Raw genomic sequence first — 17,961 nt, forward strand, 5'->3', positions numbered from 1 at the left:
GTAGTTTCGAGGGCGGGGGCGGCGCGGGGCCTTGATTCCCCTTCGTGGAAACCCCCAGGCGCGGACACACGGCGCGGCCCGCCGCGTAGGCGCCGCCCGCGGGGCCGGAGGCTCTGAGGATGTCTGCGGTGCTCCAGAAGCTCAAGAGGTTCAAGCTGCGGGCCCTGCACAACCAGAAGAAATTTGGGGTGGCGGGCAGGAACTGCGAGGAAGTGCTGCGGAAGGGCTGCCTCCACTTGCAGGTGCCCCGGGGTCCGGGAGGCGGGGGGCCTCCGCTTGCAGGTGCTCCCTGGGCCGAGGAGCTGGGGGCCGATGGGCTGGGGGCCTCTGCTTGCGGGCGCCCCGGGCCGCGTGGCGGTGGGGGTGGGGGGGGGGTGAGGCGAGTCTGACTGAGCGAGCCTGCCCAGAGCACTCTTTTTGAGCTGGGAAGATGTTGGCCCGTCGTCCTGCACTGTCAACACTGGCCGATCTCAGGCTGCACCGAGCCGCAGTGCGTCCCCGAGTAATGACAGTCTCTGGGAGGGGGCACTGTCCATATCCCCAGAGCGGAAAGCCTGAGCCTGACCACTGCCGACGGCCACGTGCCCGACCCCGGGCTCCATCCTGGCTCCTTACGTGGGCTGTCGTGGAGTCCACCTGTCGCCCTGTGAATCGGGCGCTAACACCCCCATTTCAAAGATGAGGAAACTGAGGCACCGAGCGACTAAGCAACGTGCCATAGACACTGAGGAAAGGCCGGTGTTTAAACCCCGGTCTAGCTACGCCGGAAGCCTCTTAGCCCAGCCTCTGCGGGTGCGGGGGCTGCAGGCGGGGGGCGGGGGAATTGGGGTCCTTCCCGGCTTCTGGGTCCTGGTGCCTGGTGCTGCATCTCAGCAGATGGCCTGAGTGAAGCCTCTGCCCCAGCGCTTAGGAGCCCACCCGCTTGGGAGAAATTTAGGGAGAATAGGAGGTGCTGCTTTTGTGCCTCAAAACCAGGGAGTGTGGGAGACATCTGGGCCCCAGGGAATTCCCATTTCCTGTGCTGCGGAGTAGCCCCCAACCTCCTCCTCTGGCTCCTCGGCCCCGTCAGAGCAGGGGGACTTTGTAGAGAGGCCTGGGAAACTTCCCCCTTCTGACCGTGAGCATCACGACATCTCTGGCCTGAGACCCAGGGACTTGGTTCCAGTGCTCGTAGGCTCAAGTGCTCCAGGGCACAGGCCGTTCCCTGCCTGGTTTCCCCTGGTGTAGAATGAAGGGTTGGGCTCAGAGGCCTCTAAAAGCCCTTTGGCACGAATATTCTAGGTATTTCAGCCATTGTTCTTACCCTTATTGAATTAATTTTCTCGACTGGGCTTAGATCAGTGCTGGGGTTGTGTGTGCATGTGTGGGGTCGGGGAGAGGGGAGGAGTTGCTATTAAAAATGGATATGGGGAGGGGGAAGGGTAAGCTGTGACAAAGCGAGAGAGTGGCATGGACATATATACACTACCAAACCTAAAATAGGTAGCTAGTGGGAAGCAGCTGCATAGCACAGGGAGATCAGCTCGGTGCTTTGTGACCACCTAGAGGGGTGGGATAGGGAGGGTGGGAGGGAGGGAGACGCAGGAGGGAAGAGCTATGGGAACATATGTATATGTATAACTGATTCACTTTGTTACAAAGCAGAAACTAACACACCATTGTAAAGCAATTATACTCCAATAAAGATGTAAAAAAAATTCGTAAAACTGATTGGTGTCGAGCAACAGAGGACTAAACCTCAGCAAGTTAAGAGTCCTGTGTGCTGATCACACTTCCGTGGCCAGAGGCGGTGGGTCCTGCTCAGTAAAGATGTTCTCCTTAACTCATTGGTGCCCAGGGAGAAACTCGAGCGCTAGGCGATGTGTCCTGACACCTGTCAGGCAATGAGCCTCATTGATGGGGATGTGTTTACGGGCTTAGTGCAAGCAGTCAAGGGTCATTTTTGGAAACAGGCTTGGATTTTTTTTTTTTTTTTTTTTTTTGCTGTACGCGGGCCTCTCACCGCCGCGGCCTGAGCACAGGCTCCGGACGCGGACGCGCAGGCCCAGCGGCCATGGCCCACGGGCCCAGCTACTCCGCGGCATGTGGGATCCTCCTGGACCGGGGCACGAACCCGTGTCCCCCGCATGGGCAGGCGGACTCACAACCACTGCGCCACCAGGGAAGCCCACAGGCTTGGATTTTAAAGTGCCCTGGAGGAGCTCGGTTTGAAGGGTCCGAGTGGTGAATCCTGCAAAGCGGTTATCACCGTGTATGTATTTCTATGACTTTCCAGGTCTTAGAACGACCTACAGTAGGTGCCCTTGTTTGGACGTGCTCTGTCCGTGCAGACTGCATCTCGAGTGGGATTCTTTACAGCGTAGTAGTTCCTTCTTGTTCTCTGTGAGGGCTGCAGATGGGAAGACCTCAGGTCGCCACCCCAAGACTGGGCCGCCCGAGATCCAGGAAGTAAGCATCCCACCCTGCTCTCCCCTCCCCCTCTTCTTCCCAGCTCCCCGTTCCTGGCTCCACCCTGTGTCTCTACGAGGATGGCACGGAGGTGACTGGAGATTACTTCTGGAGTGTCCCCGATGACTCGGAGCTCGTGCTTCTCACTGCGGGGCAGACCTGGCAGGGTTGTAAGTGGCGGGGACCTTGGAGATCTGTGGGGAAGCTGGTGCGGCTTTGGAGGTGCAGAGGGCCTGCCTGGGGGTGCCAGCCCCGGGAGGGAGGGGTCCCCCTTACTCTGGGCTCTGAAGGAGGAAGCCCCGGAGGCAGAATCAGATGGCAGTGTTGTCCATCCTCTTGGCCAGGAGGCCAGTGGTCCAGCTGGTTGGTCTATGTGTCTTTTTAAGAAATTCCTTTAGTTTTATCTACATTCATTTGAAGTGTCCTAGTAACCCCTAAGGGCAGAAGGGAGGGCTCTGCGGGTGGGAGCCTGCCCAGTTTTGCGGGTAAGGCAGAGCCAGAGAGAGAGGCTGTCCTGTTCTGCTGGACTTTGTTGCGGAAAATAATCAATAACCAATCAGTAATAAGAACAGAACAGTTTTATCTGAGCCGGACTGAGGCCTATAGCCCAGAAGCCCTCTTCCCAGGTTTTCTGGAGAAACTGCTCCAGAGAAGCAGGGTTTTCAGCACAGTTTTATGTCTTGTCAGAACAAAGACCCTTAAACAAGGCAGGGATGCATTTCTCCGAGGTTTCAAAAAAAACCAGACCAGCACGTACACAGCGAGTCAGCATGGGCTTGGCACCTGGGAGGGAGCTTTACGATCGAAGGAGTAACCAGCATTGGTGTCCCAGGAAGAGGAGCATTAATTTTTATCTTTAACATGGATGTTCTTTACTTCTGGTCAGTGCGCCCTTTTCTTTAATAATTAAAGCAGATGTGCAGTGTATGTTTGCTCAGCCACAAAAAGGCTGTTTTAGTTAGCATCAAATGCATGTTAACTTATGTGGAAGCCAGAACAACGTCCCTGCATCTCAATATGTAAACATTTCTTTTATCAACTGTCTCAGGGATGGGCTGGTGGCTGATGCTGTGCTCAGTGTCTGGTCTCTGTCGGGTTTGCGGACACACCGTCCTTAGGCTCCTGTCGGGGCTGCCTTATTGGAGCAGGTGCTCTTGGAGTTGGTTCTTTGGGGGGGTCTGTGCTGGATGACAAGTGATACTCTGGAGCCATAGGCCGGTGGCCAGGTGTGTGCCCTTTCCCTGGGAGGGTCGTCTGGCCCTTGTGCAAAGGGGCTTCCATTTCAGGAGATGTTTCTGGTGCCTGGGGAAGGAAGTGGAGCTCTGAGAACCGAGGTTGTCCTACCTCCTCTGCCGAAAGGGCGGAGAGAGAAGCCTGAGAGCAGTGCAGGTGTGGCCTCGCCCCTCGGTTGGGACGCTGCTGTCAGCAGTGAAGGTGACATGTCTGCTGTGCGCTCCTAGTGGCAAGCAGCTGTCCTCCTTGTACTTCTAGAGAATTAAGTCTCAATAAAGTTGTTAAAAAAGAAAAGAAAAGGAACTGCACGCCGCTTTCCAGAGCTGCGGTCCCATCTTACCTCCACAGCAGGGACGAGAACGGCCTCTCCAGCTCTTGGCATTGTCGCTCTTTTCACTTTAGCCGTTCTGGTGGGTGTGCGATGGTGTCTGGACTTGCATTTCCCTCCCGACGGATGGTGTTGACCATCTTCTCCTGGGCTGATTTACCATCTGTAAACCTTCCTGTGAAGTGTCTTTTGTCCATTGTCTAATGGGGTGTTTTTTATGGTTGAGTTTTGTGAGTTTTTTCCTAATATATTCTGGATGAGTCTTTGTCAGATGTGTTGTTGACACTGATCTTTTCTCCCAGTCTGCAGCTTGTCTTTTTTTTTTTATAAATATGTTCTTATGACCATTATGCTTTTATTTCTGTGAGAAGGATTCCTAGGAGTAGAATTGCTGAGCCAAAGAGTATATGTGGTTTTTTTTAAATAAATTTATTTATTTTATTAATCTTTTTTGGCTGCGTTGGGTCTTCGTTGCTGTGTGCGGGCTCTCTCTAGTTGTGACGAGCGGGGGCTACTCTTTGTTGCGGTGTGCGGGCTTCTCCTTGCGGGGGCTTCTCTTGTTGCGGAGCATGGGCTCTAGGGGCACAGGCTTCAGTAGTTGCGGCACTTGGGCTCAGTAGTTGTGGTGCACGGGCTCTAGAGCGCAGGCTCAGTAGTTGTGGCGTGCAGGCTCTAGAGCGCAGGCTCAGTAGTTGTGGCGTGCGGGCTCTAGAGCTCAGGCTCAGTAGTTGTGGCGCGCGGGCTATAGAGCGCAGGCCCAGTAGTTGGGGCTTGCGGGCTATAGAGCACAGGCTCAGTAGTTGTGGCACACGGGCTTAGTTGCTCCGCAGCGTGTGGGATCTTCCCGGACCAGGGCTCGAACCCGTGTCCCCTGCATTGGCAGGCGGATTCTTAACCACTGCGCCACCAGGGAAGTCCCTGCGGCTTGTCTTTTCGTTCTCTTAACCGCGTCTTTCATGGAGTAAAATTTTTAATTTTGATGAAATCCAACTTGTCCCTTTTTATCCTTCTCCGCGTATGGCTTTGGTGTTCAGTCTGAGACCTTTTCACGAAGCTTTAGGTCTTGAAGGTTTTCTCTGTCTTTCTGCGCCAGTTGCTATGATCATGTGACTTTTCTTGGTTAGCCTGTTGAGGGTGGATCACACTGATTGATGTTTGGACCCTGAGTGGCCCCATATCCCTGGAACGACCCTCGGGACCGTGCGGCCTGTTCCTCGCGTGCGTCTGGACTTCTGTTTGTAGGACGCTGTGAAGCCCTCGGTCCCAAGTGCCTGCTCGGAGGGCTTGCGGCTTTCGGGTGTGAGCGGAAAGGCCCCGGGAGCCAGCAGGACAGTGAAGGGACAAACCTGGAGTGTGAGAGGTCTCGAGGGAGGTCCCAAGACGAGGTGATTTCACTTGGAGGAAGGAAGGCTGAGGGGAAGGGCGGCAACTCGCTTGGGTGGCTTTCGTTTTCCAAACTGCGTCCCGTGTCCTCCCTGTCTGTCCTCACACCAGCCGGGCGCGGGCAGCCAGGCCTAAGGCCCGGAACCCTGGGCTGGTGACTGTCGGGGCAGGGGTCTGGCTGGTCCTGGGGGAGGAGGTGGTCTCCCCGAGGCAGTGCTCCAAAGCCTGGTGGCCTCTCTGTTCCCTTTGGTGGCAGACGTGAGTGACATCAGCCGCTTCCTGAGCGTGTTCCAGGAGCCGCACGCAGAGCTTATCCAGGCCGCCCGACAGCTGCTGTCGGACGAGCGGGCCCCGCTGCGTCAGAAGCTCCTGGCCGACCTGCTGGGCACCGTCAGCGAGAACATCGCAGCTGAGACCAGGGCCGAGGACGCGCCGTGGTTCGAAGGTGCCTCACGGATTCGGGCCTGGAGGGAGCGGGTGGGGAGTGCTTCCTCCGGGCCAGCTTGCTGGGACATGGGATCTGCGTCAGTTCCCATACCAGGGGCTCCCCAAGCACGGGGCCAGGGGCCAGGCAGCCCTGGGACTGGCCGTTTTATTTTTATTTAATTTTCAATTGTGGTCAAGTAGGCATAAGGTAAAATTCACCGTCTTTACCGTTTTCAGGCATATAGTTCACTGGCATTAAATATCTTCCCGTTGTTGTGCAGCGTCACCACCATCTGTCCTCAGACATTTTCATCTTCCCAAACTGAAGCTCTGCCCACACTGAACATCGCTCCCCACCCTCCGCAGCCGTGGCCCCCAGCCTTCTTCCTGCCCCTGTGATTCTGACTCCTCCAGGGGCCTCGTACGAGTGGGATCGGCGTCTCAGCATTTAATGTGTCCGTGGTTCATCCATGTGGAGGCAGGTGTCAGGATTCCCTTCCTCTTTGAGGCTGCGTGATATTCCATCACCCGGGTGGACCACATCTTCTTTATCCATTCACCTGGGCTGCTCCCACCTTTTCGACTGGCCTCTCAAGCCAGGCGGAGGGAGCCCTGAGCGACTGCAGCCCTCTTGGGAAAGGGGCTTGGAGGTGCCACCAGGCAGGAGCCCCTCGGTGGCCTCTGAGATGCTCCGTGCTGGTGGACCAGACTTCACCACAAATGAACAAAATCCAGGGATAGCGTGCAGGTCCCCATTAGAACGTCTCTAGATGGAGCTGAGCAAAACGGCCCTCACCTTCCGCCCCTCCTGGGAGAGCACGGGCCCTGGGCTCCAGGCGTCTTGTCTCTCCTTCCGGCAGGTTTGGAGTCCCGGTTTAGGAACAAGTCTGGCTACCTGAGATACAGCTGTGAGAGCCGGATCCGGAGCTACCTGAGAGAGGTAGGTCCACACTGATGCTGGGTGTGCCAGGCGGGTTTGGAAGCGGGCTCTGCTGTTGGGACTCTGCTCCAGGGCCAGCATGGATGTTGGAGGAGCGCACAGGCTGGCGTGGGTGCAGGTTCAGGTGCAGGTGCTGGTATAAGTGCTGGGATGGGTGCTGGCGTGGGTGCAGGTTCAGGTGCAGGTGCTGGTGTAAGTGCTGGGGTGGGTGCTGGCATGGGTGCAGGTTCAGGGGCAGGTGCTGCTGTGGATGCCAGTCTGGGTGCAGGTGGACGTGAGCCAGCAATGGATGGGCCGCTTGCCCGGAGAGCCCCCCGCACGGCCGACATCTGGCTTCCACTTGTCAGAGCTCAAGCTGGGTCCGGGGTTGCAGACTTTGCCTCCCTGCAGTCTGCGTGAACTCTCCCTACGGGCTGTGAGTAGTGAACCCGCCTTTGAACGCCTTCATCTGTTGGGCGGTTCAGTTTCGACGTGAACTCATCCCAAGTAGCCGTCTCCGTCCACCATTAGCTTGGATGGACGCCCACACGGTGGGTGGGGAGGGGCAGCTGCTCTTCTGTCTCCAGCGCTGCCGTTGACTTTCCCGTCTGTGCGAGGCGCAGCTGCCTGACCTCCAAGAAGCAGCAGCAGGGGCTCCGAGTCGTGGTGGGTCCAGGCTCTGACTCTGGGCTCCCCTCCGGGAGGTGTGAGAAGCAGACTGATACAGGTTGAGAGCCGAAAGTCTCCGATGGAGACGCACTTCACCTCCGAGGAGAAATGGGTCCTCGGGCCCAGTGCACTCTGTCCCGCTCCTTTTCAGCAGGGAGGTGACCCAGCTGACAGACGACCTTCAGCAGGGCAGGCCGTGGAGGGGACTGGTGCCCGTGGTGCTTTGGGGGTGCGTTGCCCCCTCTCTGGAGGATAACCTGGGTGCTTGACTGGCCCCTGAGGCTGGGTTCTGGGCAGATCTCCTCCACCCTTCATGGGAGGACAGGCGGCAGGGGGTGGGTTTGGGGGCAGCGGCAGGCAAGGGCCCTCAGGCTCTGCCCTCTGTGCCAGCTCCTCAGAGAACTGGCGCTGGAGCCCGGGGGTGGGCTGGGCGCTCCCCGCAGAGGCCCGTGGGCGCCATTGCCCCTGTGCTGCGTGGCTGGACGTCAGCCGTGGGGCGTCTTGTTCGTCCTTTGCAGACACCCGCCCCCCGCACCCCTCACCTGCGCCTGGCTGCACGTTGGTGCCGCAGAACTGCCCACACGTGCTCTGTTGAGATCCCGTTACACAGAAGGAAACCTCAGGACTGGGGTGTCTGAGGTCCTGGGGCCTGGTCCAGATCCCCCTCTCCCCCTGCCCCCATCTCTGCCTGAAAGTGGCCACCCTCAGGCTCCTTCTGTTGCTGAGGACACGCTCCCCGCGCTGGCGGGTGGGCATCTCCAGGGCATCATTCCCAGCCCCTGCTGGATGCAGCCCCCTGTCCGGTGATGACCCATCTGCTGCCCTGCTGTCACTCCCACTGGGCCAGGCGGTCTCCTTGCTTCTGCCCCGCGCTCAGTGTGGGCCCAGCTGTGCCCATGGGTGCGACTCTCCACCTGCGCCCCAGTGGGCGGCAGCGCGCTGCTCACTCCTCACCTGCACACTTCCTCTCGGGTTTCAAAGCAGTGGGCAGTGCTTGGGAGACAGGGCGGCCGGGATGCCTGGAGCTTGAGTTCTTATCTGATTGTGGCCAAAGCTCCATCTCACGGGCCCAGAGAAATTTCCCAGCGTCAGACAGGCACAGGCGGTGTGAGCTCAGACCCCCGACCTCCGGGCCGTGCTGGGACCCCAGGGGGCGGGGCCCGGATCCCCGACCTCGGGGCCATGCCGGGACCCCAGGGGGCGGGGGCCAGACCCCCAGACCTCGGGGCCGTGCCGGGACCCCAGGGGGCGGGGGCCAGACCCCCAGACCTCCGGGCCGTGCCGGGACCCCAGGGGGCGGGGCCCGGATCCCCGACCTCGGGGCCATGCCGGGACCCCAGGGGGCGGGGGCCAGACCCCCAGACCTCGGGGCCGTGCCGGGACCCCAGGGGGCGGGGGCCGGATCCCCGACCTCGGGGCCATGCCGGGACCCCAGGGGGCGGGGGCCAGACCCCAGACCTCCGGGCCGTGCCGGGACCCCAGGGGGCGGGGGCCGGATCCCCGACCTCGGGGCCATGCCGGGACCCCAGGGGGCGGGGGCCAGACCCCCGACCTCCGGGCTGTGCTGGAACCCCAGGGGGCGGGGCCCGGATCCCGACCTCGGGGCCGCGCTGGGACCCCAGGGGGCGGGACTCTGAGGGCTGTGGCGTTGGTGGACCGGGACCCCGGCGGCGGTGGGCTTTCGGGCGCATGGCCCGCGTCCAGCGGTGCCCCTGCCTCTTCTAGGTGACGTCTGGCGCGTCCCTGGTTGTGACGGAGGCTCGGGAAGAGTACCTGCGGGTCGTGGGTGCCATGTGTCAGAAGCTCCAGGCCGCCCGCTACAACAGCAGCTACTTCGACAGGGGGGCAAAGGCTGGCCGCCGGCTCTGCACGCCCGAAGGCTGGTTCTCCTGCCAGGTGAGCTACAAGCGCGTGCCCGGGGCCACCCCGGCCAGGGCCTGGTGAGCTGGGGCAGCTCTCGGGGTGAGGGAGGGTCTCAGCCAGTGGCTCCCAGACGTCAGTGGTGTCAGAACCCCCTGGAGGGCTCGTGAGCCCCCTGGGCCCCTCCCGGGGCCTCTGTTGCAGCAGCTCTGGTGAGGCCTGAGAGCCTGCATTTCTGACACGTGCCACAGTGATGCTGGTTCAGGGCCCTCACTTGAGAACCGCTTTGGCGGGCGCGGGCGGCAGGACACAACTGCTCGTGAGCCGAGACCCCACCCTGGTGTGAGAGGAGGGATGGCATTCGTTTGGGTGGCTGATGCGTGTTTTGCTCCCCTGGGAAATCCTGGATGAGAGAGCATCAGGATTGCAGGGTGGTGGCCGGATGTGGCATTTCGGGCTCTGGCTGAGCTTGGCACCGCGGTGGGTGGCATCAGCTGGAAGCAGCATTCTGAGCTGTGGAGACAGCTAAGGGCACATCTTGCGCTTTGCAAGCTGTACGTTGCACTTCCAGTAAAATCCACTCCTGCCGCTGGCGCTGGGCCCAGAGTGGGCAGGGGTGGGCACGGCCTCCCTCCCATAGGCCCCCATGCCTCTGTCCCCACCGGGCAGCCCCTCCCACGCGTGACGGGCCCTGAACATCCAAACGCCGTTCCTTCCCAGCTGGCTTCGCGTCACACCTCACACACAGCCGACCTCTCCCTCCCGGGGGGGTGCGCCTGGAGCCTGGCAGTGTGTGTGGCGGAGACAGAGACCAGACCCTTCACCCCGGCCTGGGCAGGCTCTGGGTCAAAGGCCTCTAAGCGTCGGGCGGTAGGCTTCCTGCGGGGCGGCTGTGAGGGCCCTCGGGGGCCGGAGTGGGGCTGGGGGCTTCAGGGAGGAGGAGATGTTTTCGCACGTCTCCGAGGCCCAGCCTGTGCAGGGTCTCAGGGAAATGCCGGGAAGCCGTGGAGGAGACAGGAGGGGAGCAGTCGTGTGATGGGAGCAGCATGGGGAAAGCTGGCACCCCAAACGGCCAATAGGCTCACTTGTCCCCTTCGCAGCCGCAGAGCATCACCCCGGGGTCATGAGGGAATGGGGTGCCGTTCCAGGGCAGGATGCTTTACCTCCTGAACAGACTCTTTATAGGGGCCTGGCCCCGCCAAGGGGTGCCTCTGTCGCGGGCGGAGCGGCAGTGAGATGCTCCTTGGCTTCGTGGCCTTTACCTTCTCTCTTTCGGCCCAGGGTCCCTTTGACGTGGACGACTGTGCTTCCAGACACTCCATCAACCCCTACAGCAACAGGGAGAGCCGCGTCCTCTTTAGCACCTGGAACCTGGACCACGTGTGAGTGCGTGGGGCTGAAGGCCACAACCACAGACCCGGAGTGCACCTGCGACCTGGCGCTGCCCGGCCTCCGCGGCTGGCGGGCTGCCTGGTGCGCCACGCGCCCAGCGCACGTGTCACGGACCCACAGACGTCGTGGGCGTGTGGCGTGGAAGGGGTTGCCGGGATCGTGCGGTGCTGACGCTCCTGGGCTGCGTGGCGGGTGTCACTCAGCGCGGTGGGCTCACATCCCCGTCCGCACCTGTGCAACCCCGTGCGTCCCCTCCCACCGCCAGCGCCCACCTGTGGGCGGAGGCAGTGGTCGGCAGCTGCGGGCCCGGTCGGTGTGGCACGGGCACCCTGTGTGGGGTCCTTGCCTCGCCCAGGGAGTGGGAGCTCTGCGTTGTGACGTGTAGGGCGTTTCCTGCTTCAACCAGGGTTAGCAGGTCTTGGCTGGCAGGATCATTTTATGTGTGTGTTAGCTCATTCTAAAAACAAGGGCAGAACTGGACAATTTTATTATTTTCACTGAGATGCTTTTCTTGTTGACCCCTGAACAACGTGGGGTTTGAACTGCGTGGCTGCACTTACACGTGGAGTTTTCAGTAGGAAATACTAGAGTACTGCTCCATCCACATCGGTTGACTCTGCGGATACCGAGCCGCGGATACGAAGGAACCCTGCACGCAGAGGGCCTCCTGTAAAGTTACACGTGGATTTCTGCCTGCGTCGGGTGCTGGCGGCTAACGTCCCCTGTCTCCCGTCCTGCGTGTTGCCGGGTTGCTCTCCAGGGTGGTCCCACCAACACCCTCACTGGCTGTGAGTTCACGCGCCCCAGGCTTCACCACCTCTTGGTATCGGTACTCTTTTTGCGTTCTCCCAGTCTGATGGGCGAGAAAGAGATTCTCCTGTTGTAATTCATTTGCCTGATTACTAGGAAGGTTGAACGTCCGTGTGTTTATTGGCCACTTGTGTTCTGTGAAGTGGCTCTTGCTTCCTCTGCTCAGTTTTTACTGGGCTTTGGTTTTCTAATTAATTTGTAAGAATTCTTTACACGTCCTGGTTACTGATTCTTTGGTGGCTCTTTGTGTTACAGGTATGTTTTTACAGTTTGGGCTTGTCTTTCGCTTCTGGGATGTCTTTGATCGTCACGGGTTTAAATTCCAGTGTACTGAGATGTAGCTCTTCTTTTTTGTGTGAAATCCTTCCCTTCCTGTATCATGAAGATACCCTAGTTTTTCTCTACTGGTTGGCTGTGCTGTTTCTTACCTGCCTGGAGCACCCCAAGATGATCTCTGGGCTCCATGCCATCTGTCTGCTCCTGGGTTTTCACGGCCCACTAGGGGCCACACCGCCAGCATCTAAGGAGGGAAACAGGCCGGCCTAGAAGAGAACACGGATGAAGCAGCAGTGTGCACGCCAGACCCTGAGTCATGTCTCCTGAAACGTGCCAGTTACACTGCCGCTCTTCTTCTAAATACACATACGTCCACATAGATACACGTACTGGCTTTTAATTTCAAATGTGGTTTTGACAGCAGGCAGCGGGGGTTTGAAAACACTGGTCTGATTGTTTCCCTGAGACGTGGCCACAGGCCCACCCCGACTCTGATGGGGCTGAAGCCACAAGCCACGTGTTTAAATAGTTAAACACTAAAGAGTAACAAACTGTCAGTACAGCACGTGCTGTCCTCCCCCTTGGACCGTGTCACCGCGGCCCAGGCCAGGTTCCTGGTCCCAGGCGGTGGACTTCTCAGGGCTCCGGGACGTGGCCGCAGTGGCCTGCAGTCCACAGCCTGCCCTCTTCTCTCACCCCTCGGGCCCCCTCACACCACAAGGGCTGCACCGCGCATGTGCAGGCTTAGGGGTGCACGTACGGGGGTGCAGCCTGTCCTGGGAGGATGTTCCGCGCCTGAGTTCCGGGCGTGTGGGCTGGGCGGCGGGGCAGGGGTCCTGTTCCCTGAGGGCTAAGGGCGCCTCCTCCAATACCCGGTGTTGCGAGAAGTCTTCCTGTCTGGGATCAGCGCTTCCCTCCCTCTTTTCAAAACCATCCTCGGCCTTTTCCTTAACTTCATTCATTTGCCTTTCATTTTGCATCCCTTCTTTCTGCTTTTTCGGGTTTCTTCTTGCTTACCAGTTAATTTGCATCTCTCCTGTTTTCTGACGTGTACATTTCAGGCTATCAGTGTCAGCTTTAGCCACCACCTGTGCGTTCGGTAATTTTACTGTTATTCAGGGGTAAGGATTCTGTCATTTCCGTCGTGATGTTATCCCTGCTCCGTGAACTGGTTAGAAGTGGGCATTTGTTTTCAGTTGCCGCCAGGTTCCTAGTTGCCTCTCCTGGTGCCCGCTCGCAGCTGTGGTCACTCACGCCTCCTCTGAGCCTCAGTGGCGGGGGCGTGAGTGCGAGCGGCCTCAGATCTGCGTGGCTGGATTTAAGCTGCTCTGCCGTCTTTCCGCCCCTTTCTTGTCGACTCTGACATGTCTCCGGGTTTGGGTGAGTGTCCCACTTGCTCTTATTCCCATGGGGTCCGAGATGGTCCCATCAGAGCTGACGGCTGCCGTCCTCTGCCCGTGTGGTGATGGCCGTGCTCCCCATCAGCATCGCGCTCTGCCAGGTCAGTGGTGTTGGCACGTCCCCAGCGTCTTTCTGCAGCCAGGACAGTGTCTGGCCACTGTGGCCAGTGTTGGTGGAATGAATAGGAAATGTGTTTGGACTTCTTCAGCCCTCTATTCTGGGTTCCCAGTCACCGTTCCGGTCCTTCCCTTTTGGGTCTCCTTTGTGCTTTCTGTGTGTTTAACCGAGTTTTCCTTTTCCATTGCCCATCACCCCACCCTTCGGTGGTTTGGGAAATAGATGTCTGCTTGTGTTCCCTTAGTGGGGCCCCTGGGAGAAGCACATCGGAAGCAGAATTGTGTCCCCCTTGCCCCCAGGCCCCGTGGAGTCACCTTGGTGTCACCCCCTCTGCTCGCCGTGAGCCCTGCACAAAGTGTGGGCGTGTTCCCGGGGTCGGTCCTCGATTACGCTCACCCACAGATCACATGGCACTCAGCCTCACTCCCTGATGATGAGGGTCCGGGGGTCGTAGAAAGGCCCTGAGCGCTTGTTGAGCTGACGTGACTCCAGGCCGGCGGCCACTTGGCCCGCAGTGCTTTGGAGACATGACACCTCATCTTCTGGCGTCTGTTCACAAGGCTGCCGTCAGTCTGCTCTGCCTTTTCTGTGGCAGCTTTAGACTTTCCCTTTCTCTTTGAAAATGATGCGTATCTAGTACAGATCTCCATTTTAAATTCTGACCGGGACTTGTATTCTCTGCTCTGAAGATGTGTCTGTCTTTAATTTTGGGAAGCTCTTCAGCGTTGATTCTCTGACTCCCCCTCACGTACCTGGACCAGCTCCTCCGTCCTCCTTGTGCTGCATCTGCTCTTACACATTCCCTTTCCCGGGGACTTCCTGCCACAGACTGAACTGTGTCCCCCAAATTCATGTGCTGAAGCCCTAACCCCAGGGTGACTGTGTCTGGGGATAGGCTCTTCAGGAGGTGATTAAGCGTAAATGAGGTTGGAAGGGAGGATCTGATAGGACTGATCTGATAGGACAGTGGTCTCATAAGAAGAGAGGGCTTGCTCTCCACCATGTGAGGACGTAGCGAGGGGGCAGCCGTCTGCGAGCCAGGAAGACACTTCTCACCAGAACCCGACCACGCTGGCCCTCTGATCTCAGAATCCCAGCCTGCAGAACGGTGAGAAAACTGATTTCTGTTGTTTACGCCGCCCAGTCTATGGTACCTCGTTGCGGTGGCCCGAGCTGACACACTTCCTGTGCGTTCAGTTCACGCATTCTCTCTTCAGCTCTGTTGCATTCCGTCTGTGCGTTCAGCATTGAGTACATATTTCCTTTCTACAAGTGCTTTTGGGTTATTTTTAAAAAACACGCCTCTTCATGCCAGTCTGCTTTCATTTTTATTTTTTAGTTTAAATACACTTATTTTATGGTTGTGTGCAAAGAGAGGTCTGGCCTTTGCCCCTGACCCCTGGGAGGTCACCTCTGAGCCCTCGGAGTGTCCTGCGTGCTAGTGTGTCTGTTTCCCTGGGGCCGGGGATCACTGGACAGCCTAACAGTGTGACCAAGGTGGGGGGTTTGGGTCACGTGGTTTCAGCTTGCCCTCTGGGGGTGCTGGGGATGAGGTCAGCTGTGCCCACATGGCAGAGCCCCAGCAAAGACTCTGGGTGCCGAGGCTCAGGGAGCGAGCCTGTCTGCTGATTCTCCATGTGTGTGGTCACCACCACTGCTGGGAGCACTGTCCATGACTCCCTGGGGAGGGGATGGCCGGAGCTGCCCTGGACGCCCTGCCCTGTGTGTCCCTAACCTTGGATGGTTTTAATTTGCATGCTTTCGTGGCTGTAAACTGTAAGTGTGGAGGCTCTCGGGGCCTTCCGAGTCCTTTCAGCGAACTGTGGACCCTGAGGGTGTTCTCGGGGCCCTGAGCTCTGCAGTTGGCGGCAGAGGGAGTGGTCTGTGTTAAGATCCCTGGGGGTTCTGGGGGCGCCACCGTTGGCTGCATCCTTCTGTGCATTGCAGTGCATTCCTTGTGCTTTGCGTGTGTCTGGGCCATGAGTTCGTCCTCGGTGGGAGGTGTCTGCAGACGGCCCGGGTGTCCCCACCGAGCGGTTCTGCATGTTTCCACCAGGTGCCCGGGGCTTTCAGGGGGCTTTCCTTGCTCGCGGGTTCCCTACCACGTGCAGCGTAAAGTTGGACGTGTGAGAGGTGGGCTGATGGTCCTGGTTTTCCGCGTGACTGGAGGACGGTCACACTAGTGGTGCCCTGTGACCAGCACCTGCCGGGTGTGCTTACCTCGTCCCTCCACTGCATCAAGCAGACAGGAACCTGGGGGTGCCTGGCAAGGGTTCGCACATTCACCACGCCGGGGAGCCTGACTTGGCCTCCTGGAGGATGAAAGACCCCGCGAGGAGAAGGGCCAGCCCCTGGCCAACCCCCCAGCAGAGTGCAGCCCCGTGACTGGGCCAGGCCAACCCACAGAACCGCTAGGTTTTGGGGGGCTGGTTATGCAGCAGTTGGTAATTGATGCAGAGGCTTTTCCTTCCCCTCACAAAGCCCTGGACCCCCAGCAGCACCTGTTCCTCCCCTAATGGCTGGGGTGGGAATCTCGGCCCACCCCTCCTGGCTCTTGAGGGCCCCGGGGGCCTCCATCAGGACCGGAACCCTGTTGAGCTGTGGAGTGTAGCTCAGTCCTGTGGTCCAGCATTGGTTTCTGTGTCTGCAGAGGGGAGCTGCCTTCTTTCTTTTACTCTCAGATACTTATTTATTGTTACCTTTTCTGTGTTGTGGGGGACAGGATTCTATGCCGGTCTATTTGCCACCAGCCCCCCGAGCTGTGCTGTTTCCAATTCCATCTTGTCAAGTTTACAAGCTTCTAGGCTGGTTACTTAGGTCTTTTGAACTGTTGCTTATAAGTGAAAGCAGTTTACACAAAGATAACATCACGATTGTTTTAAGTGGACACACATATGCGTATAAAAGTACAGGATGAACTTTGGAAAGACACATGTCAGACCCTTAATAGAGATCGTCTCTGGGAAGGGAAGGCGGGAAGTGAGAGCGAAGGCTGCAGCTGGAGGTGACTTTAGCTTCATTTGTAAGATTCTCTTTAAAAACGTTCGTACAGTATCAGGTAATTGCTAAGTCTGCACATAGCCAAAGTGTGAACCAAGGAAGCCAAGTTGTTGGTGAGTGAGTGTGATGGGACTATGGTTGGCTCTCATTTTTCTCTGTGTACTTTTCAGTATTTAAAAAAGTACGCGCTACCTACTTTTATTTACTTATTTAATTTGGCTGTGCCGCGCAGTTTGTGGGATCTTAGTTCCCCGACCAGGGATTGAACTCGCACCCTCAGCAGTGAGAGCGCCGAGTCCTAACCACTGGACCGCCAGGGAAGTCCCCCATCTACTTGTAAAATGTGAGAAGCCCGGGTGGCGGCATCAGGCTCTGCCAGGCTGGCTGGCCCGGCGGGCGTGGCCGCGTGCGGCGCTGCACCCCCGCCAGCCTGTGGAGGGATGTCCCCAGTGCTTGTTCGATGGCCACAGGGTGAGCCCGTTTCAGCGCCCGCCCTGCTCTGTCTGGGACGGCCTGAGTGCAGGTCCTCTGCCGAGTTTAACCATCTCCGCCTGTCTCTCCTGGAAGCCGCCAAACCTTCATGGATGTCTCAGCCGAGTAGACACCACATTCAACCATCTCTGTGCTTTAACAGAAAAGGAGGCCTGGCAGGTGCCTGGGGTATTGTGACAAATTGGACAGCGGAGACGGCGTCTCTAACCTTGCTTTGCAGGATAGAAAAGAAGCGCACGGTCGTCCCCACGCTGGCCGCGGCCATCCATGACGCCGAGGGGAGAGAAGTGGACTGGAAGTACTTCTACCGCCTGCTCTTCACCTCTGAGAACCTCAAGTTAGTCCACATCGCCTGCCACAAGAAGACCACCCACAAACTCCTCTGTGACCCCAGCAGGATCTACCGAGCCCCGGCGGTGCCCCGGAGGAAGCGGCGTGCTCGCCAGCGCCCGTGATGCAGCCCGGACAGCACGTGCATCCTTCCAACAGGTGCTCCTGTTTTTGTTTTTTTGGCCACTCCAATATTCCTGGAAAACACTTGAAAAAAATCTTCCTACAGATTCTGGTTTGAGCACATTTCTGAAGCTGTCTCCTGACCTCTGCAAGCCCAGCTGCCAGAGGACGATGCTGGTGGCTCCCGGGACACCCAGTCTCAGGAGTGGCCTCCCTCCAGCTTCACCCATGTGTGCGTGCGGTGTCCCCAGCCAGGCGGCTCCCGTCTCACCTGGCCACTCGGGCTTCAGGGAGCTTGTGTGAGCCCTCAGCTCCTCTGGGCCTCCACGCCCCAGGCAAACGCAGTGCTCCGTCCTCTGGTCTCTTCTAAATGCTCGAAAGAGTCGTGACCCTTTTGGGGTAAAATACAAGGATATTCACTGCTGTATTATTTCTAACTGCAGAAAGTGGGAAACCCTGCAAATGTCTGTGGGGCTGCTTGTGGCATTCTGCTGACCCATAGGCAATTGGTGTTTCTGTGGGTCCAAAACAGTCAGATAGATAGCATTAATTTCATGACTCAACCTGACACTCTACTCTGTAACAGTTTCGGGCATTTATGTGAGAAGTGGGAAGCTGGCTGTTAAGTGCACGAGGCAGGCAGGTGGCTCGGCCATGCCCAGTGTGACACGGGTGTGTATCACACGTATGTGCCGGTCATGCAGAGACCGTCACTGCGTGTGAAGAGCAGGAAACCTGGGGGGTGGGGTGGGGT

The 17,961-nt window shown here is 58.4% G+C and overlaps 1 protein-coding gene across 1 annotated transcript; it reads left to right on the forward strand.

The window, feature by feature from the left end:
* The first annotated feature begins 17 nt into the window (after positions 1–17).
* DFFB (DNA fragmentation factor subunit beta) lies at positions 18–17,846 on the forward strand. The gene is made up of 7 exons (XM_079924461.1): positions 18–242; positions 2,492–2,618; positions 5,649–5,837; positions 6,679–6,758; positions 9,132–9,302; positions 10,548–10,648; positions 16,975–17,846. Exons 1-7 carry the CDS (start codon positions 120–122, stop codon positions 17,207–17,209), a joined length of 1,026 nt encoding a protein of 341 aa, XP_079780587.1. The 5' UTR covers positions 18–119; the 3' UTR covers positions 17,210–17,846.
* Positions 17,847–17,961: the final 115 nt, after the last annotated feature.

Source organism: Stenella coeruleoalba (genome assembly GCF_951394435.1).
Source record: "Stenella coeruleoalba genome assembly, chromosome: 1".
Lineage (NCBI taxonomy): Eukaryota > Metazoa > Chordata > Mammalia > Artiodactyla > Delphinidae > Stenella > Stenella coeruleoalba.

What these genes read in the sequence shown, in the direction of transcription:
- DFFB (XM_079924461.1), top strand. Translation starts at nt 120, where the DNA reads ATGTCTGCGGTGCTCCAGAAGCTCAAGAGGTTCAAGCTGCGGGCCCTG. An exon ending in AGGGCTGCCTCCACTTGCAG is followed by an intron (nt 243 to 2,491) that starts GTGCCCCGGGGT and finishes TCTTCTTCCCAG; the next exon opens with CTCCCCGTTCCTGGCTCCAC. An exon ending in GGACGCGCCGTGGTTCGAAG is followed by an intron (nt 5,838 to 6,678) that starts GTGCCTCACGGA and finishes TCCTTCCGGCAG; the next exon opens with GTTTGGAGTCCCGGTTTAGG.